General features: G+C 39.8%; 1 protein-coding gene across 2 annotated transcripts; it reads left to right on the top strand.

Annotated features, from left to right (window-relative positions):
- The first annotated feature begins 586 nt into the window (after positions 1-586).
- LOC134058090 (cytochrome b-245 heavy chain) lies at positions 587-20,392 on the top strand. Of its 2 annotated transcripts, XM_062515170.1 has the most exons (13): positions 587-631; positions 3,026-3,121; positions 4,515-4,625; positions 8,001-8,085; positions 9,013-9,158; positions 9,931-10,121; positions 13,643-13,772; positions 14,681-14,773; positions 16,098-16,351; positions 16,633-16,795; positions 17,614-17,760; positions 18,888-19,012; positions 19,811-20,392. In XM_062515170.1, exons 1-13 carry the CDS (start codon positions 587-589, stop codon positions 19,935-19,937), a joined length of 1,713 nt encoding a protein of 570 aa, XP_062371154.1. In that variant the 3' UTR covers positions 19,938-20,392. The 2 variants fall into 2 exon arrangements, with proteins under 2 accessions (XP_062371154.1, XP_062371155.1); XM_062515171.1 differs by lacking the exons at positions 587-631; positions 3,026-3,121 and having other exon boundaries at positions 4,566-4,625; positions 7,948-8,085.
- Positions 20,393-22,591: the final 2,199 nt, after the last annotated feature.

A 22,591-nucleotide genomic window follows, 5' to 3' on the forward strand; every position in this document is an offset into this window, starting at 1 on the left:
AAGCTTATCCAGTGTCATGTGTCCTTAGTTTTGGCCAGAACAGAGAGGAATTTTAGAAGGAATTTTGCAAGGTTTGAGTGTATCAGACAAAGAGGAATGTTAGATTACACTTTGAAGTTTCTGTAGACATTGAATTACTGGAAAAGAAATAGTAGTGATTATTTATCAACAAAGATCAGCATGAACTGCATCTCAGTCCTGAGGTGATTAAAAAGAGACAGGGCTGGGCAGAGGTAACTCTTCTGGGCTTTCTACGGTACACTTCATCATTAAAAGTTATATAAAGTACCAATACATTTCTTAGCAGAAAACCCAACCAGTTATACAATTTATTCTTTGTATCACAATGAAAAAGTCTATTTCAACAGTTTATATGTATCTGAGTTATGAAAATGATATGTGTAAAGATGGTAGAAGCTTACTTGAAACAGAACTGGGGTCATGATTAAACAGTTAACTTATTTCCCAAATGAATGAGAAAGGAAACAGGGTGCTGCAACCTTTTGCTCTCACTTCCTCATGAGAGAAGACGTAGAGGCTGTCCCAGAGAGAGCAGGGCTGTTGTGCACACACATCTCAGGCAGCCATGGGGAACTGGGTGGAGAATGAAGGACTGTCCATCTTCGTCGTTGTAAGTACGATTTTTATTGTGATTTGTGTCTAGTGAAAAGCTCTACAGAAAGCTGTGCTAAGCAGCTCTCACTGTGCCGTGAAACTGGGACAGCAAAGGCAGGGAAATGCTTCAAGGGAATAATTTCTAAGGAGCTCTCTTGTATTTCAGTTGCTGTAGGCTTCATTGTTAACTGAGAAATGATCATTTATTAACTTTGCTTTGTTAGAAATACTCTAGTTAAGCAAAACAAATAACTTTAAAACTCACTTAACTATGTGCACTTCATCAGAGAAAGCAATTAAAACAATCACCCTTTCTTGCATTTTCATGAAGAGAAGTGGGTGTAACTGAAAGCACAGTGTCTTGATAGTATAAAATATTTATTAATGTCAGATCCAAGAATTTAGAGCAGAGATTCATGAATCCTTCATTGAGACAACTAGTGTTTGAATTTTGAATTTGCTTGCAGTTTGCATAGATGGGCTGTGAAAGTAGGTTAAATTAATTCTGAGCAAGATTTAGAAGTATGGAAAATCCCAGTTGCATTTACAAGTGTTAAAGACTAAGCAGGGCAGACCCCCTTGGAGAAAACTAAGTTTATATTCTAGTGGTTTCTCTTTTTACTTCACAGTGTGATACAAGGGCTAAAGGTATACCTCTATGCATTTATTATGTACATATATATATGTATAGAAAAAAAATAAACAAAACCAAAATGTAAGAGGTGTTCAGGCATTGTGGCTACTTGTTGTTAGTAGGTGTAAACACTGAGAGGAAGAAAAAGAAGGCATAGAATTTGCATACCTGTGGTGCCTGAAATGTGAGTATTCCAAGAAGTATTTCTGCTGCTATGAGCAATCAGTACTTGTGTATGACCTTGTAATTTAGGAACACAATCCCATAGCTGTGGCACTTCAGTGCTTTGAAAGGGAGTGACTGTGTTTGCTGTCACCTTCAGTGACATGAGGAAGTTGAAACTGCCAAGAGGTGAATTCTGGCTTTTACTTTTTTTTTTTTTTTTTCCCACCAGAACTGAAATATTAAATGAATTAAGTAAGAGGCCTTTATTTTGTTCAAATAAGGAATTTGGGTTTTGAACCTCAAAGCTATAGCGAGGTCAGGGCAATAGGGAAGGAAACTAACAGACATATTGATAAAGAGCCCAGCTGAAAGGACAGATCACTGGAAACCTTACCCAAGTGTTCTGCTTTGCCTCTACATCTTTACTGCACACTGAGCAGGCACAGGGCTGTCCAGTGCTTGACAGAAACAGGACAGACAAAATTTCTACTGATAAACCTCAAAAAACCCAGAAACATGCTGCCAGAGTGTGCCACTGTGATTTTTAATAAATATCCCAAGCACTTAATCCTGAAATTAACTTGGTGTTTTAATGAGGACTTGGGGATTTCCTATATACTGCCTTACCCTGATGGAAATCCCTTCATTTCCCAGTATTTATTTACATTTTCAAAATCTGATTTAATCCCAAGATTTTTTTTTTTTTACAGTGTTATTTGAGCCTAAGAACTAGCAAAATGTATGGGTTAAGAGGGGTGAGGAACTGTAATGTCACCTTTTCTGGGGTTTCTCCCAGTTCTCAAATTTTCTCTCTGTTTTCATGCACCGCTTAGTAAAACTACTTAGACTGAGTGCAGTGATGCAGATTTGTATCAATATGGGATGTGAAATCAGCCAACCATCTCTAGGAGGGAAAATATCCCGATTCATTATGATCTTTTTTGCCAGATGGACTTGTAGCTGCCTAAGAGTTAATGACATGTCTTTCCCTGAAAATCCTACACCTAAGGATGTGTAAGCGTGAGAAAATTCTGCAGTACAGCTACAAAGAAGCCTGGTTTGGAGTAGTCTACATGCTACCAAAGGGCCTGTGTTGAATATTCCCTGCTGACTGGTTTCAGACCCTCTCCTTGAATTCAGCCCTATGTGTAATTTAGCCCATCTAAATTTAGATCTCAAGGTGACAAAGATGTCACAGCTTCCAAGTCTTCCTCTCACATGGGTTAATGTGCCTATGGAACTGGAATTTGGAAGAGTCCCTAACTTTCAATGGTATTTGGAGACTTAATGGGACTCAGAATTAAATTGTCATTGTAATATGACAGTCCTGAAACAACCAACCCTAAACTCCTTGACCTATGAAAACGTTTCCACTGCACATTGCTGTATTTTGGTCTATAGCCACTCCTGTACTCTGTGTTCACACATCAGAGCCTTTTAGACCAGAAAGATTTCTATCACCCCGGCAGTAAAGTTTATACCCTGCAGTGTAGGTCTTTTTTACCAAAACAGGAGCACAGGAAAGTAACTGACTGTTATCTGAAACTTTGTAAATTCAGACGGATTATTTCTAACAACAAACGGTAAGCTTCCTGTTTAATTCTCTTTCAGCTTGTGTGGCTGGGCTTAAATGTCTTCCTCTTTTGGTGGTACTACCTTGTGTATGATGTCCCACCAAAATTCTTCTACACCAGAGTGCTCCTTGGCGTAAGTACCATACATTATTATTTTGGCACAGACAGAGCACACAGAAGTTTTGAAAAGTTTTAATTGATCAAAACTGGATCTAGTGGCTGGAGCAGGAGGCTCATGTAGAAGCCACATGCAAACAGATAACTGAATACAGGCAGATGTCCAGTGCTTCTGAACAGAAGGCTGGTACACAAAGTAAAGACTCCTTTCTAAAGATGTTTTCAGTTAACTATTATGCTCCTGGTAATTAAATTAAGCGTTAATTGTAGCTACTTTATTAAGCAAAAGATGAATAAAATATTGCCATTGAACTGTTGTACAGTCATTTCTCCTTGCAATTGTTTTTCAGAGCATGAATAGTTTATAAAGATATTGGCTCTGAAAAGCAATCATCATTCATATATTCAAGAAGGTGAGTGGTAGTCAGGTAGTGAAATGATCCTGGATTCTGGGCTATTCCATGTAATCCAACCAGTTAATGCAGCATTATGTGTCCTACTACAAACTTGCTTCCAAAGCTACCACAGGTCACAACCAATTGACAGGGAAAATTAATTTGTTCACATATTTTAAAACCCTGATCACAGACATAAAATTCAGCCTAAGCTTAAGATTACAGAGCACAACATTTTGCAAAGGTTTGCAAAGCCATGGTTTAATTATACAAAGCATGAAATCCCATTCTGCATACAGCTTCTGCTCTGTGGATCAAATCCTGTCCTTTGCAATCATGGTGCAGTTGCCTTTGAAGTCACAAAAACTCATGCTTGTAGATAAGTAGATAAGTAGAGTTCAGTGTAACCCCAAACAGCTGTGGTCTAAAAACTAAAAGGGTCTCAATCCATGCAAGGACACTTCATTGCATTTTGATTAATATGGTCATTTAATATTCCTTCATTTCAAGCATTTTAAAAATCTTAAATAATTCAGGGTGTAAAGACCAACTTTAAGGAAACAGATTCCTAAAGGCTGAGGCAACAAACTTCCTTAGACTCCTTCACTGACAGAGAACTTAAACCACTTCTCTTACAAGCTGTCCATCTACCATAACCCCCACAAACTAAAACCACAGACTCTTCACAGCCTTGGGACACAAAACTACTAATGGCTTAGATTTGCACTTGTCTTTTACTGTTGAATGCCATATGTGATGGAGCTTTTTATACAACCATATTAATTCAAAACTGGAAACAGGAGGTGTCTGTCTGCAGGGGTGTGTTCTGCCTGCACATGTGTTTCTGACTTGACCAGAGCATGATTTCATTAAATACTCATGGTGTAAATGTGAATTCTAGATCTGAGACTCTTTACAAGTTGTGATATAATACATAAATGAAATCTGTGCCTACCCATGCCCTGGATAATGTCTTAGGTAATGCATTTAATTACAGCATCTCTCTAATTACAGCGTGCTCTGGCTCTTGCAAGGGCCCCTGCAGCCTGCCTGAATTTCAATTGCATGCTGATTCTGCTGCCAGTATGTCGAAACCTTCTCTCCTTCCTCAGAGGATCAAGTGCGGTAAGATGAAGAAAGAATTTCAAAATTTATGAAAGATAATAAGCTAAACAGACTTGCAAATATACCAAGAAACTCTGTCCAAGTTCCCCAAATATACTGTATTTTGAGGATGTCCTCTTACAAGAAGCAGATAAGCCTGGAGTTTTGCTATGAGCAAGACAGAGGTCTAATGCCCATGGGGTATCTAGAGCTCTGTTGAGAATTTAGCTTTGAATTAGTCTCCTTTGAGCCCTCCCTTTTTAGTAGCCTCCTGGGCATGGCCCTGCCTTGGATGCAAAGTCCCTGCCTTGGATGCAAAGTCCCTCTTTTGGCTGGCAGAAGCTTTTGGTGCTCACACACATCCACTGTTTGTCACTGGTGCTACACCCACTTACAGAGGGAAATACTAGCCCCTGTCTGTCTTTGCATGCTCAGTCCTTAAGGTAAATGTAGTCTTTTTTAGACTGTCAGAATGACACTTTTTTTTTTTAGCTGGCTCATATATTACATTCTTTCTTGTCTGAATTGCATTTCCATCTCATATGAAATAGTTCACAGGCATTTTGACTCTTTCTAGCTCCCAAATGCAGATGTTATACACAGCACTGAGGAACTGACACTAAGAAAAGGAAACAGATCCTAAGTGACAGCTGGAGAGGCTTCCTATGATAGTACTGACTCTATCGCTCTGCCAAAATCTAGATTTCTGGCTATTACAGAAAAAATAATGCAGACGATGCAGGCCATGGCCAGTGAAAAAGCAATATTCCCCTCAAGTTCATGAGTTGTCCTTCCAAATATATAATGATTCTTCCTTTCTTTCTGGACACTTTTAACACAAACTTGATCAACAAAACCAGTTCCCAGAAGCTGTTTTTCATCTCTAAACCCAGTATATTTTTTTCAATGCAAATGAGACAGCCTGTGGGGGCTGAAAAGGCAGAACAGAAGAGGAAGTGATAAAATAGATGCAGTGTTTCAAGAGTCCTTCATAAGGGCAGGAGGTGGGATATGAAGCAATAAGAAAATAACCAGAGACAAAGCAGGCTGTACTTCCATCTAGTACGTACATCCTCACAATGAGTGTGGCTGAATAAATGAGACGTGCCTGCCATCTCATTTAAACTCTTAAATTACATTTAGGACTCAGCCCAGTGCTCTAGCCTTTCTAAGGAATAACACTTAGGAATATAAAATTGGAAATACATGTCAGGCTTTCAGTCTTTTCCTATACTCCTTCAGATCCTGAGATGGTACAAAACAGCCAGCCATACCCTCCATTAATATAAAAGGAAAAAGGATAGTAAATAAAGCTGTAGGGTTCAAGTTGTTATTCCCCTGCCCTAAGGCAGATCAGCAAGTATCAGCCAAAATCCAGAGAGGACTCCCCTGGCTGCAGAAGTCAAGAGTGAACATAAATTTTGAAAGAATTAATGTTGCTATGGATGAATGCAACTGGAAAATAATGACAAATCAACAAATAATGACCATACAAGGCATTTTTGAGATTCTACACGTGAGAGCAAGCTAGGCAGAGGTCTTCTGAGCTCAAAGCAGTCAAAGAGCTGGGGACTACTGGAAGGCCAAAAACTTGTTTCTGGGCTCTGACAATTGTATTCCAGGTGGACTTTGTGCTACTTGTCTTGAATTGCTCCTCTCCTAATGTGCATAACGTAACTTTTCTGACCAAGATCTCAGGAAAGCTGTCCCTCTTGGGTATTCAAGCTACAGAGTCAGTCCTTCTGCCTTGGGCACTGTGGTAAAGGCACTCAGACTACACCCAGCATAAAAGTGAATCCCAGGCAGGGAGATACAGCTCCATTCCTGCTGGCAGCACACTTCCCTGCTGATAGCTGGGAATGAGGAAGCAAAGGGATCTGAGGTTGAGCAAGGAGGGCAGGGAGAGGCATAGAATAAGACTCTTAGACAGCTGGTGTTTGTTTAGCTTCAGTACCTTTTTGCAGTAAAGTTACACCTCAGGAAGGATGGAATTTTAGATCTTAAGCAAAACACATATGGTCCAGTGAGCCACAGGCAGAAGCAGCCCTGGGGTGGCCTTAGCCCAGATGGGACTTATGCTTGTTGTGCTGTTGTCTCTAATTAGCTATGCTCTGCAGGTAACAACTGTGAGGGTCCATAAGAAAAATCATTTAAATGTCAAATAACTGATCGGAAGAGTAGTGACCTTCCCAACAGCAATATCATCGGGGTCAAGAAGAGGAAAGAATTGTTCTAACACAGCTTTCAAAGGCAGTGTACTGAAAAGTCTTGCCCTCTCCATCCTCCCGCCCAGAAATCACGTGTTGCAAAGTTATTTGGTTTTAATTGAAAGGATAGCTGTGTTGTGTTCTGGACACCCATCATTGCTGTGTTCACTGTTCTTAATGAGCCTCATGACCGAAGGCAGCTGGAGCCTTCTGCCATTGCTTGGCCTTCACTTCTTAGATCAAATGGCTTCTGCAAGGGAGTCAAGTACTGCCTCACTATGCTACATTTTATTCTACAATATTTTTGTATTGTCTCTCAATGTAGGTGATACAAAAGCCAAATTTCTCCTGCTCATTATTATAGTCTGAAGTCATTGGACAATCCCGGAGTGTTTGTCTCTCATGTGGAAAAATTGGTGGTAGTTTGCATAATCCTTTTTTTCCCTTATCCTGTCAGCAAGCACAGTGTAAACATAAAACACATGACAATCGTGTTTTCTACTATGTGGGGACAGCAAATGCCAGCTTTACAGGAACTTAACGTTTTAGAAAAATTCCCAATGACTGCACCACAATTAAGATGGGGCCTGTTAGGAACCCATCATTATTAGAAATGAAAATATAATTCTGCTTTTCTTGGAAACTAATTTCTTTGGTCTGTATCTGCAGAGATTCTTGCTGTATCTTTTTTGGGAACTCTAAAATCAAGCTGTAAGTGAATGACTGGGAAGTATACCCAGTATTTTGGGGAAAGGAATGCCTTCATGTCACAGCCATAGGTGACATTTGGGGTGGGAGCACCCTGATTTGTAGCCTGTTTCTAGGGTGTGAACCATAAGGGGATCCTGGTGCTACCAAAGCAGTCACTCTGCCATGAGAGACTATGATCCCTCCTTTGGTTTCTAATGTGCAGTCTAAAACAGATAAGATGTATTCCTTTGTCCTACTGGATGTTCAAATTTTTCTCCTTATCAAATACTTTGTTTCAGTGGGACATGTTAAATAATCTGTAATTCTTCTTTTCTGAAATATTTTTTGGGGAAATATTTTTGTCTATATTTCAGAATTCTAATTTTTTCCTAGCAATGCCACCAATGTGTTCAGGGTTTCTTTTTTTTGTCTCTGAATTTAAAAAGTGTGCATAGACAACAAAAATAATTTTCAAATACCCTTTTCTTTCAAACCAAAGTGCTGCTCTACCCGTATCAGACGACAGCTGGACAGAAACCTCACCTTTCACAAAATGGTGGCCTGGATGATTGCCCTTCACACTGGTTGGTACTCTAATGTTTCTTTGTTTATTTCTTTCTTGTGTATTTTATGTGGAATCCAGGTGGCATTCAAGCTCTTATGGATATGGGCAGAGACCTGATTTAATTAAAGGAGTCAGTGTGCACCAAAGTTTAAATCAGATATGTGCCAACTGTAAGAGAGGAAAAGATAAGAAAGAACACCTTTATTTTGAACTGTCAGTACCATTTATGATTGTTTAATAAAGAGTATCCTGAGAACTGGATATGCTGGATTTAATTCTTGTTTAGATGTACTTCTTATTGGTGTGTCTGAAACAAATAATAGAAATTATTTTTTGAAAGGATATCAAAAGTTTGGACCTGTTTTGAAGCTAAATAAGTATCTGCTTACAGGAGGTGGTTCAAATTTTGTAAAGCTTTGTACAGTTTTACCCTACAAAAACATGTAGTGGAATTTGGGTGAACACCTCAGCTGGTTTAGGGTTTTGGATGCATTCAGCCCAGCAAGAATATCACTAACAATTATTAGCAAAACTGAAGAACAAAGAAGTGCTAACAAATGTGACCCCAAAGAAATCCAGATGCACTTCTCAGCTCTTTTACAGAAGTCCTGGATGAGGCTGATCCTGACAAATAGTTTAAGCCACTCCATGTTTCCGTATCCCATATGTTAGGGTACTACTAGTGGAATTGTTGAAAGCCTTTGTTGAACAAAAATATACTGGAAATTTTCCTTTACTTCTTTCCCTCCCTCACCCAAAAACTGTAAAATTCAGGTGGTAAAACTTAAACACTAAAACGCATCAGTGATCTGCAATTGTGATGAAGATGGCAAGAGCAGAAAAGCTCTTAAACTGCAGTTGACAAATGTGACAAAAATTTCAAAGTTAACCAAAACCACCGAGTACTTGTGGTCAATGCTGATTGTTCCTTCCCTGTCACTCCTAGCAATTCACACCATTGCACACTTATTCAACGTGGAGTGGAGTGTGCAAGCCCGTGTTGAAGAGAAAGGCACTCTGGCAGCTGTGCTTTCTGGCCTTGGAGACAAACCCCATGAAAGCTATGTCAACTTTTTCAGACAAACCATTGCAGTAAGTTACATCAGGATCTGAAGAGTAATCATTACATTTGTGTGGGTGGTCATATAAGACCATTTGAGCAGAGTGCCTGTTTCTGGTATCTACAGAATGGGTTTGGGCCATCTTGCAGAAAAACCTTGCAGAATCCATTCTTCTATATTTGCCAGTAATATGGTTGCTGAGCTTTGGTAGTACTTTAAACTTTTCCTCCTTAGGATTTCAAAGTAATTTTAAAACATTATGTAAATACATACCCTGTAAAGCAGTGTTCAGACTTAGACATAGCACTCAGAAAGGTACACAGAAATCAAGGCAAAAGTTTTGAAGTTGGGTGGTTTAAGCTCTGGTCAGTGGGGAAAAGGAAAAGAAGGGACTGCCCTATTCCTCAGAAGAGCACTGAACATCCAAACTCTGCATGAGTTATGAGTCCCATGGCTGAGCAACACCAGAGGAAAGGAGCCTTTTCATTTAACTCCCAAAATATGGATGTAGAACTCCATCTGTTAACACAAGAGGTGTGCAAATGTATTCACCTTCCCCAAACCAGTCCTGAGCCATGGCAGAGTAAGAAACCATGTCTGGTGTGTTAATTCCTGGAAAGCCCTTTCTACTTCCAATTACCTTAGTAAAGGTAAATGTGCAGTGCAACAAAAATGAAGTGGGATTTTTGTCATCAGATGGCTTAAAGCCTTGTAACAAGGTAAAGGGTTTGGTGAATGGTGGTACAACTGGCACTGCTTTGGTGCAACCCCTTCCTTAGACAACGTGTGCAATTATTTCACAGAATCCCATTGGGGGCCTCTATGTGGCTTTCACATACTTGGCTGGCATCACTGGGGTTGTCATCACACTTGCCCTCATCCTCATCATCACCTCATCCACCAAAACCATCCGGAGGTCATATTTTGAAGTATTTTGGTACACCCACCATCTCTTTGTCATCTTCTTTATTGGCCTTGTCATCCATGGTGCTGGGTGAGTATTTGCACTTATCACAATATATCTGGTAACTCTTGAATCTTCATTTAAAACCCCCTTCACACATGAGTACAGGGACCTCTGTCACTGAGCAGCAGTTGTTTTTGATGCTAGTGATGGGCCAATAGAGGCTCTGAGAGTCAAGAGGCTCTCACTGTCACATGCAGCAAGCTGTCCACACACAGAAGGTTTCATGTGACTTCGGCATACTTAAGCTGACTGGTGCTCAACTTCTTCTGATATCTTAATTGCAAAGCTATTTTCCAAGGTTTCTGTTTCTAATTGTTAATTTACCTTTCTCTCCTAAAAGGAATTGCATCACACACATGCATGAGAGGAGATCTCAGTATAAAAATTACATAGAGTCTAGAATTTTATTGGATAATGAAAATGATATTAATATGGATTTATGTTTCAGGCTTGGATGAACTTGTAATATCAGCAGCATTTAAGAATAGATTTTTAGCTGTTTCAACTTAGAAATAGGCATTTGTAAAGTTTTCTAACTTTCAAATGCCAAACAACTTTTTCTGCTGTTGCCTCATTCCATATCTTCTTCTGATAGAGCTGAAAAACCTAATGAAACAGTTTTAGCACTACAGAAACACAATTTTAGCATTTACAAAAACTGACTTTAGATCAGTTTTATAAAACCAAAGAACTGGCAAACAAAGAAAAAAACTCAAGTATCCAAGCTACATTTCAATATTTCATAGTTACAGTACATTGACGATTTTACAGGAAATCCTACATGCAATAGAAAGCATGCTTTAAAAATGCCCAGCAAAAATGACCATTCACAGCCACATCCTTACAGTCCATCAGTGCCATAAAAAAGACAGAAATGAAAGTAAAACAGGAAGAACAAAAATAGAAGGCAGATAGGAATCACCCCCAGCATATTTGTCCGTTCCAACTTTCATGACAAGGAAATGGTTTGAGCAAAACTTGTGGAAGGAAAAGAACAAATGGTTCATGTTTTCTGCAGCAAACATTGTATAGTTACTGTCTCAATGTCCAAACTTGCTGGTAGTTACTACACAATGCTACCAGAAATCAAGCATTGCCCATTCTAGTTATCAGCAAAGTTCAGCTATCCTTTGGAAGCAGGTATACATAGGAATATTCTCATCTGTAGAGGGAAGGATACTTTCCATCTGTGAACTCAGTGACCTCTCTTATTTGGCCTTAAAGGTAATAATGACATTTTGAGTTCAGAGAAAATACAGAGAAATATGAGATGAGCTTGTTACACTCATGGAAGGCATCTCAAGTGTGCAAAGATGGATGCCAAGGAATGAGTATGAACTGGCAGTCTCAAAGAAACATGCCAGGAAGAGGCATAAATGCCAGTTTATCTCAGGGGAGAGAAGGCTGTCACACGTATATGTGTATGAACACACATCCTTGTACATACAGAAAGCTCAGTCAAAGGTTATTGATAGCATCAAAGAGACAGATTCAATAAGGGAGATAATTTACAAAAGCATAGAGTGATAGGACAAGGGGAAGTGGCTTCAAACTGACAGAGAGTAGGTTTAGATCAGGTATTAGGGAGAAATTCTTTACTGTGAGGGTGTTGAGGCAGTGGCACAGGTTGACCAGAGAAGCTGTGGCTGTCCCATCCCTGGAACTGTTCAAGGCAAGGCTGGACTGGACTCTGAGCAACCTGGTCCAGTGAAGGTTGTCCCTACCCATGGCAGGGGGGTTGGAACTGGTTAACCTTTAAGGTCCCTTCCAACCCAAGTCATTGTGTGATTTAATTCTTTGTCCCTACAATAATTATTGTCTGTTATAAACTGTTACAGCACTTTTGAAAAACTGATTTTTTTGGTGCATGAGCTGTGTGTCACAGAAAAATATCCCAAATTTCCAAACACAGTAAATGTAAAGAGGAGAGTGCAGAGGTGCAGTTCACTCTTTTGATGTTAAAGGAAAGCCTTCAGCCAAAGAAGTTATTATAAGTCTATATTGCTGAAAGCTTAATTACAGTACTAGAAAGAGCATCTACACTGACTGATAAGGGGAAATAAGTTTTTTCTTTTTCTTTTACAGGGTACTGACATTGTCAAGCCTTAAACAAAGCATAGGGCAAGGCAAAAACCCCCAGACTCCCTTTCCCTTAAGCAATGGAGTGGGCAGCAGAGGAAGTGGGCTCCTCCTGTTCCCATAACTCATCCCAGAGGTGGCTCAGCTGAACCCATTGCCATTCGTGGGGAAGTGAACTGTAACTGCTGATGTTCCTGCAAATTGCAACTCGTGATGCTGCCGGGACAGTGTCACTGCTTCTCTTTATTTTTCAGACAGGATATTAATCAAACATTTAATGAAGAAGAGGATCATTACTAATACTTATAATAATATCTTATCTCTCAACACTGTGCAGGGATTTTCTGACAATCCTCTGAAAAATCTGTTCACAGATTTTTCTGTTCACACAAAGTTAGGCATGCATATGGCTTAGATACCATTGGGGTTTTTTGAAATATCAGAAATGGAGTCTAGTCCACAGAAACTGAGCTAGAAAAGCAGAAAGAGAAGTCATGGAGAGAAGATATCAAAGAAACACATTGGCATAAAACTGAACAGCCTGATCAGAAGCAGACTGTTTCTGGGGAAAATTCAGCAGATCTTAATCTGAATTTTTCTACTAAGATCCTGAGGTTGGCAGGACTCCAGAGAGAGGTAGGAAATAGTGAAAAATAATATACTTTTGCCCATTGAAACTGAAATTACTTCTCTGCACCAGTTCTGCTACTGAATAATACAGCTGTACTGGATCAGTCAGGATTCTTTATACTAAAACAAACAACAACAACAAACAAATAAACAAAACAACAACCAAGCAGGAATATTGAGGCCCGATGATTGGCTGATGCAAGCTGCTGTAGCTGCAATAGCTGCTTGAGTCAAAAGCATCCGTATTCATTCATGGCACTGGAGCAGCTGTTCCGCAGCATTAGAGGGAGAGGAATGGCCAAAGGAAGAATGTGTGTTGGAAAGGGGATCTCCAGATTTCTAAAATAAACAGCAGAAATAATCTCTGTAGTGGTCAGTACCAAATTGCTGCTTGTCCATTCCAGGTTTTGGGTTTTGGTTGTTTTGGTTTTTTTTTTTTCTTTTGGTCAGTTTTGTTTGGTGGTTTTGGGGTTTTTTGCTTGTTTTTGTTTTTGTTTCTGGTTTTGTTTTTTTTTAATTGAAGAAAAAAAATAGGATAACTCAGAAAAGAATGAAGCTTTCTAATTGTGACCACATACTGGAAGTGCTAATGGGCATAACTCTCAGTTCCTCACCTAATCTTGAAATCAGGATTTTATCCCACAAACTTCCCTCCCCATTTTCATTTCTTTAATGGTAACTTTGTGGGTGGATTGAAGCAGTAAAGCTGTATCAAAGCTGTAGCAATGCAGAAATCAACAACTCCATATAAATAGAGTAGTACATAAATAGAATAACAATAAAGAACAGATACTTTAATTCTCATTTCATTGCCTTAATGACCTTTACTTTTTTCCCAGTCGTATTGTACGGGGACAGACAGCTGAAAGTCTGGCTGAACACAACCCAGAGATTTGCCACAAGAACTTCAGTCACTGGGGCAAGAATGAGGCTTGCCCAATCCCTCAATTTTCAGGGAATCCTCCTATGGTAAGAACAGCTGGCTTGTGTGTATATCCAATTGAAAATGTTTAGTTTGCTATTTTTTCTTAAATTGCACAGAAAACCAACCCTATAACCCTCAGCACTCTTCAGTGGCAGCTTTCTTTGTATGAAGCACGAGATTTTGACACAATGGGTTGTAAGCAGAAATGGACTCCAGAAAGTCAACACACTTTCATTGTGTTGTAAAATAAACACAATTGACAGACCAAGCAAAAGAGCAATTGTTATCTGAGAACTTTTTATCCAAGAAGTAAACAGCAAAGCAATGACTTCTGGGGATATTTAGAAAGTATTATAATTCTCATAATAAATAGTTTAACATTATTAATGGACTAATGATCATTAGCATAAAATAACACCCCTGGAAATGTGAATTTGAAACTTCAGCTGTTATTGACTCACTATGCTGGTTTTTCTTTCATATTTCAGATTGATCTGTTAACAGAAACCACATTTTTTCCTGTAGTAATACAGACCTGAGTCAATAACACCTTAAGAGTTTTACTCCACCTTTCACTTCATTACATTCTTTTTTAAACAGAGCCAAAATTACTTACAGAAAAATACCTTGCTGTAACTCTAGTAGAAACTAAAAAGCCAGCTGCAACATTCAAGAGAGAAAGAAATTCCCTCTCTGACCAAAATTTTGAAGCTGTCGTATATTTTAAGGATTCCCTAATCTGGTTAATAAAGAACACGGATTACTTGAACTTCACCTCTCTTTATAGAATTTCCGAGATCTGATTTGATCTAAGTTGCCATCTCGTCTAATGGATGGTGTCCCTGTCCACAGCAGGGTGCTGGAAATAGATGATCTTTAAGAACTTTTCCGACCCAAACCTTTCTATGATTCTGTGATCTTCGTAACTTGACTTGTTTTCTTCTGCTTACAGACATGGAAGTGGGTGGTGGGTCCCATGTTTCTGTACCTGTGTGAGCGGCTGGTGCGGTTTTGGAGGTCACAGCAGAAGGTTGTCATCACAAAGGTAAGTGCTGATGCTGCATTTAATGACAGGCAAAACATCACCTCCTTTTCCAAATGGTGCAGCAAAGGCAGAGGATCCTACATACCAAAATTACCAGTGAAAGGATTTTTCTGACGCGATGCCAACTTCTAACATCCAAACGTAGCCTCTAAAAGTGAGCAAGAGGAGGAAGTTAGCTAAGGCACAGGACTGAATCTTAGGAAAGAAATGAATTTTCTTTGTATTGGGTGAAAAATCCCACAGTGCACAGATTTCACAGACTTGGGACTAATTTGAGACACAGAACAAATGACCCCTGAAAACAAGTTAGAGCATGTTTATTTTATGTATCCAAATCTAATACTGAGCTTCCATTCCCCACGGTGTGTGGCAGAGATATTTACACTGATCCTGAAATTCTGACAGCTGATTTAGCACCACACTAAGCTCAAACTACAAAACTATCCTGGTCTTTCCCAGTGTAATTTCCTCACATGGCACTGTGCTGCATCCTGAGGACACACCCTGTTCAAATCATAGCAGGGTTTGGGGGATGACATTAGGTGTTTCTACTGTGCTCTATAATGATGCTGACACATTGGAAGGCTCCTAAATATTTGTGTGCTTTTGGCAATTTTACCAAAATATCCTGTGAGCCACTTCTACACTATATTTCTGAGGAGTCCCTTTTGTGCCCTGTTGGCAGAAAATTTCCTTCACAATCCTAAACACCACTGTTAATACCTAAATTAACAGAGAGACTTGATTCTCCCTCTTTCAAATCTCTTTTGAAAAAAACGAAAATAATTTTGGCAGACAACTTTAGGATTAAAATTTATAGTGACAGAATTACTGGTTTTGCTTCTAGAATATTGTTTCGAAAGAGTAGCCAAGGTCCCACTCAACTAAAACAAGAAAACTTCAATTTTCAGTGGTACTGCCTATCCAACAGCTGTAGGATAGCCCTGTGTTTTTTCCCCTATATTTACAGTCAGGCCCACTAACTCTGTGCTTTGTGCCACTGGGTAAGGTCCATCTGGAATTAACCATGTGCACACACCGGTCAGGTGATGTGTTACAAGATGTGTCAGTCTGGCCTGTCCCCTTTGGAGTGACTTCAAGTGTGGTGCGAAAAAGTACTTAAATCAAAACATCAGCATCCTCTACAGGCTTTCATCTGCCTGTCAGGTGCTGTTCCTTACTCTCAGTCTTTCTGGGAAGAAAGTTTCACCTGCTTTCCTTGCTCTTGTAGCAGAGGATGATGTTAGTGATGGTGGATGTAAATACATCAGTGATCAGTGATCATTTTTTTTCCTTATTTTTCTCATTTCCCCTCTCACTCTAGGTGGTCATTCATCCCTTCAAGACAATTGAGCTCCAGATGATGAAAAAAGGGTTCAAGATGGAGGTTGGACAATATATTTTTGTTAAATGTCCAGCAGTGTCTAAACTGGAATGGCATCCATTTACACTGACTTCTGCTCCAGAAGAGGATTACTTCAGCATTCACGTCCGTATTGTAGGAGACTGGACAGAGGGCTTGTTCAATGCCTGTGGGTGTGATAAGCAAGAATTCCAGGAGGCATGGAAGTTGCCCAAGTATGTACAAAAAGTCTCCACGGTAAAGTCAACAAATACCTATGACAGTTTTAATTTTGCTGGATGGATTTGATGGCACCAGTGACACAAACCTTAAATGGTGACACAGATGTGGGTCTTACATGCCTCTTTACAGTTTTTCTATCAACTCCACCTCTCTTTTTGCTGACCAGTATTCAGTCGAAATATGCATTGCAGCAGAAAAATATCTTTTTACTTTTATTTTAAATGATGTTAATAAATACTCACTATTGATTTAATAAGCATGCTTTCAATTCCAGGATAGCTGTGGATGGCCCCTTTGGGACAGCGAGTGAGGACGTGTTCAGTTATGAAACTGTGATGCTGGTTGGAGCTGGAATAGGGGTCACCCCCTTTGCATCTGTCCTGAAGTCTGTCTGGTACAAGTACTGCCATGATGCCACCAACCTAAAGCTCAAGAAGGTATTGTGTCCTCTTTCCCAGACCCCTGTAACTGTTCAAGGGCCAAGGGCCCAAATCAAAGCAGGCACAGCAGAGGTGAACTGGCATGCATGAGTCCTAAAAGAAGGAAGAGACCTGTTGCCTCTCAAGGTTAGCAGGAAGAAAGCAGGAGGACCTAAAGCAAAAATATAATGAAAGAAGAAATAGCCTACAAGCCAAATCACACATGCTAATCCTTATTGTGGCCCTGGAAATTTCCAGTTGCAGTGGAAATGGTGTTCATCTACCTGAGAAACACAAAGTTCAAGACACTAGTACAGCCTGGGCAAATATTGCATTCCTTCCCCCACCACAAAGAGAAAGGCTTTTCATAAGTGGAAGAGCAATGGAAGCATCCTCCTCTCCCCTCCTGCCCCTGGAAATTCCCTGGGCATACATGTGGGGTCACACTTTGCAGTTATGGTTGTATTCAGAGAACAGAACTGGTTTTGTTACCTACTTTATCTTGCCTGCCAGCAGACAGAAAGAGAGTTCATCTGTAAATCATTTATTTATGTCCTAGCAAAGTGTTTTACAAGGAGATAACTGGGGAAACATTGCGAACTAAAAATGTGGAAGAGAAATAGGAAGATATTTCCTTGTTCTTGCAGTCAGTTATTCAGCTTTATAATCCTCCTAGCATCAAAATTCCTGAATAGCTTTGGTACCATCCTATCCATCTGCTGAAGTGTTCAGGACATTTTTTAGAAGAATTCTATAATCCTCTCTCTGTCAGCAGACATAAACCCAGAAAACATAAGTGCCTGTGTCCCCTGACAGCTCATTCTTGTCTCTTCCAGATTTATTTTTACTGGCTTTGCAGGGACACTCATGCCTTTGAGTGGTTTGCTGACCTCTTGCAATCTCTGGAGGCTCAAATGCAGGAGAGGAATAACGCAGAGTTTCTGAGCTATAACATCTACCTTACAGGCTGGGATGAAACTCAGGTAACCACACAGGAGGATATCACTGCCATAAAATTGGGGTTCATGTAAGAAAATTTGTTTTCATAATTATTCAAATGGTCTTTTATCCTGGGCACCCATCTGGCTCTCAGAGGTTTTGAATGCAGACAGGTGTTATCCATCAAAAATTACATGGGATCAGCTGTTAATGTGCACTGACTTCCTCTCTGGTTTCCTTTGGCTGTGCTCTGTGGGAAGCAGGCTTTGTTCACAGAAGGAACCTCAGCTGACCATGTACAAGTCTCTAAAACAGCTGATGCTGCCTAAAGCATGTAATTAAGAGCTTTAGGAACCAGGGAAGCCAATGCACAAAATTTGAACAATAGCAGCATATTTGTTTCATGACTTTTGAGTTCTCTGGTCCTGTGCTGGTAGGTTGCTGTGAGGATGCAAAAGAGCAGACACTTGAGAATGTGGGACTGAGTCAGCAAAGGCTCTCACTCTGTTGCTTTTATTCATGTTTTTTATTTATCTCACCATTGCAAAACTCACCATGTGCCCAAAAACAGGGGGGGGGAGCAGCAAAGAAGTTTTCACATACGTAAGTCAAAAAAAAAAACAGAAAGGAAAGAAGAAAAGTCCCACTTTTTTTTTTTTCCTTGGGGATAAAGTTACCTGGAACTTTTTTTTGTTTCATATAAAAGGGCTACAGAACTCTGTAAGGCCTGAAATTGTCTTTAACTACATCTTCTCTTCCTTGCTTTACTTAACTTAGCTGGTCTAGCTGGTTGTTACATAGATAAGACCTCTTCATAGGCAGGATTTCATTATGGTCAAGGGAGTCATGTCATTGTATTTGAAGGGAAGGGATTTTTTTATTTGCAGTCCTATGTTAGAGTTCTTAGACTAAACCTTTTCATTGAAAAAAACCCCTACAATTAGTTGCTGTGCTTAATGTTTCATAGCTTTAACTCTTGAGATCACCCAGTCTGAGGAGAAGGGATAGACACTGATAGTCAGGATTTTACCAGTATTAGCTTTCCTTGCAAATTACCATAAATTCTATAATCTCATTAGGGAAATAATTCAATCAGTATTGACATTATTATTTTTTTATCAGAACACAATGCTGCTGTATTTTACTGTCCTTTGTCTTTCATTTCCCACAGGCCACTCACTTTGTAGTACATCATGAAGAAGAGAAAGATGTGATTACAGGACTGAAACAGAAAACCTTGTATGGAAGACCCAACTGGGAAAATGAGTTCAAAACGATTGCAGGGAAGCATCCTGGGTGAGCCTGTGCAAATTTTTAGTGTCTGTGGACTTCCTCTATCTAATGGCCTTACACACCATACAGCACAATCTTGTTCCTTTGGCTGATAAAGTTTAAGGAGCATTTTTTCCCCTTACCTATCTCCAGGTACCTTCTATTCTGTTTTCAGCCATGGACACAATCTATGATCTTGACCAAATTATTCTGACCTACAATTTTTTTTTAAAAATCATCCATTTTTTTCACAAGGTACTTCTTGGAGTGTCTAATTACTAGAAGAAAATTTAGAACAAAAACTAACCCTGTCCTTCCAGCTGAAGTAGATAGGAATATCGGGTGGTGTCTAAATACCTCCAAAACTACTTTCTACCTCTAGAAACACAAAATCCTTTGACTATAGATGACCTTTAGCTAACCACCCAAAATCTGAAGGAAAAAACCAGACTAAGTCTTCTCAAGAATTTGTGCTGTAAGCTGTTTGAGTCTCTGTTTGCTTGATTCAGTGAGGTCACTAAACCTGTCTTCACTGACTAAGGCTGAGCTGAGATTTAGCCCAGCATTTGTTTCAGGAGCAGCAATAAATTTTAAGGGATTATAAGGTTTAGGGGATAGGCATCCAGTTCTACTTGAGTTCCTGTAATTGAGAAAAAAACCTTACATCTATAGAACATAAAAATTATTTACATGGAGAGCACCCAGCTGCTCCATACCTAGTTTCTGACCATATTTTCATTTTCTTAACATAAAAATTATTTACATGGAGAACACCCAGCTGCTCCTACCTAGTTTCTGACCATATTTTCATTTTCTTAACAGCTCCAGAATAGGTGTTTTTCTCTGTGGCCCTGAGGGCCTGGCTGACACACTCAACAAGCAGAGCATCAGCAACTCAGAAGCTGATCCACGAGGAGTACACTTCATTTTTAACAAAGAAAATTTCTAATTCCCAAGCATGTGGGAGCCATTAAATGCAAAGTCTGAAGACTGAATCTGTTTTTCTGTTTGGAGTCTGGGAAAGACAGCCCAGCTTCTAAATTTCAGCTACACTAACGCAGGTCCCTTTGCTTCTTGGGAATTATTTTAGCTCTGTGGTAGAGCAAAAGAGTCAAGTTTTACCTTAGGGAAGTTTCCACTGCCCTCCATGTGCTGGCTATTTAGTAGAAATCTGTTTTGTTTGTCTGTGTGAGGGGATTTCCCCTCAATTAACTGCATTTATCCTCCAATTATTCACCATGACTGCTGAAGAGTGGAGGCTACCATTAGCTTTTGGGAGCCAATTCACACTCATAAAGCTTAGTGCTATTAAACAATAAAGCATTCTAGCATAGTGCTTGCTGTTAGGAGGCAGCTGGTCCTGGCTGCAGCCAATCCCTGGAACAAGGGGAGTTGGAAAAGGGTGAGTGGGAAAGTGAGTTCCTTGTAAGAGGAAAACTGCACACCAACACCTTCCAGGCTTCCAACATAAGCCTTAAACATCCTCTCCAAGAGAGAACACATGTAAGCTGAAAAGAAGCTGCTTCTCCTCAGGAAAGTGAAGGACTGAAAAGGAACCACCCGGGGTTCTGAGAACCACCCCAGCTGCAGAAGGATGACAAGGGCAGATTCAACCCAAGCCCTGCACCTGGCATGAGAGTCACTGCTGGTCTGCTCTGAACACCCTCCTTTCACATCTTCAGGCTCTCGGTGCAGGGATCCGTGCAAGAAGAGGTTTTGTGTTTTCAAGACTGCCATTTCTGGTTTTGATGGCTGAAAAAAGCTGTTGCTGAATGATTGAATGAGTACTTTCTGAAGCACTCTCAGATGCAAACAGTGCCTTTGTCCCTATTGCTCAGCTGTTCCTCTCTGATGGTGAAACTGGCTTTGAGAAAGCAGTGATCACTTTATTCACGGTTATGGAATAGTTGTGAGTAAAGTTTCTGATGTGCGCAAGACTCCCATACACAGTGCCTCTGTGGGGACACTACAGGTAGCAGGTTCCTAAAAACAAACAAGAAAAAGGAACCAAAACTTTTAATACTGGCAAGAGAGGAAAACCTAAAATGTTAAAGCCAGCAGCATAGGAAAAAAATGAAAAAGCAAGTGCAAAAACTCTTGAAAAAGCTGCAGTTTAGTATAGTATGTCTTCCATTCATCCCAGTTGCCAGCTTAGTGACTTTTAAACTCCACAGCCAAGGCCTGCAATAGCTCCTGCGCAGCTCAAGACCTTCCTGGCAGGTTCTTGCAGCCACAGAAGAAAGCTGTGGTCTCCTGCAATTTCAGACAACTTTGTGCAGCCATCTGGTTGCATGTAGCATATTTATACCTCAGCTTGCCAGACAGGATATGTGTTCTTCCTTTACAGCATTTTAAAATGTTATCCAGGCTCTGAATGCTACTTCAGAAAAGCAGCCTACCAGTTTGTATTTATTAATATCAGTTATCAATGAATGTTGGCAAAGATCAACTCTTGGTGGGGAATTTTACAGTTCTTTCCCTCAGAAGGGCCATATTCAAATCCACATAATTCTGTCTGAAACACAACTATTAAATCATATCAGAACATGAGTATAGCCAAAGAAACTTCTTCTGTGGAGTAAATATTGCTACTGAAATATAACAAGGATCTCATCCTGTGCTAAGAGCACTGAAATATTTGCCCTTGATTTTAATGGAAATTTTATCAGGCTTTTATAATCTTATGAAGTGGGCAAAGAGGAATTGCAAGGGGTCACATGGAGACAGCATATTTATAATGAGAATAGTCTTGGAGGGGTGTATTTTAATTCACCATTAATTTTCTATACATTGCCATGTTTGTTCTTAAAACTTCAGGGGTCTTTCCTTACTCAGTCAGTTGCAGTAGCATTCCCTGACCGGCTGCAAACTTGTACCAGGGCTATTTGTCACCTTGAACTCAGAAATGGTTGTTCTGTGTTTATTAATAAATCATTGTCTTCCTGAAACATATGAAAGAATAAGTGAGAGTTTCTCAGTTTTTCACCAAAAGTTAGTTATATTAAATCCTGCTAAAATAGCAAGCCATGCACAATCAGTCATGGTCTGAATATTTTCTCAAATCTAGGAAAAGATTGAAATAGATAGCACTGAAATACAAATAGAAGAAACAAACTAGCTTGAACTCAGGGCAGCAGGCTACAAGTGAGCTTCAAAGACACTCCTTTTTTGTAGCCAAATGCCACTGCTTGCAATCTGACCATTGCTATCACCTGGCCTCTGGCTGAAAAATTCCTCCTTCTGTGTATTACAAAGTGTACTGAAGTCTGATCTCTGCTTCAGTGCCAAAAAATTACCTACTCAAATGACAAATATTCTGCTGACAGCAAGAAAAGCTAGTTGTTGGATTATTAAAATAACTGTTTCACACAATGGAAGCAATTAGGAGTTCCATTAAAAGTTCACTTACGGCATCAGCATAAGATGTTTTCCTTCCCTTCTCATATAATATTTCCCCTGTCTTCCCATATGTAGTCACCTGAAGTAAACAGTTAGTTAATTCATCAATATCCTCACTCTCCAACCCAAGGTAGTCAGCCTTACATTTAAAGACTGTGACCCTCTGGGACACTGGGCAGCTCTGGCTCTCACTGGCCTCACCTT

This window comes from Cinclus cinclus, chromosome 2 (genome assembly GCF_963662255.1).
Source record: "Cinclus cinclus chromosome 2, bCinCin1.1, whole genome shotgun sequence".
In the NCBI taxonomy this organism is placed as follows: Eukaryota; Metazoa; Chordata; class Aves; order Passeriformes; family Cinclidae; genus Cinclus; species Cinclus cinclus.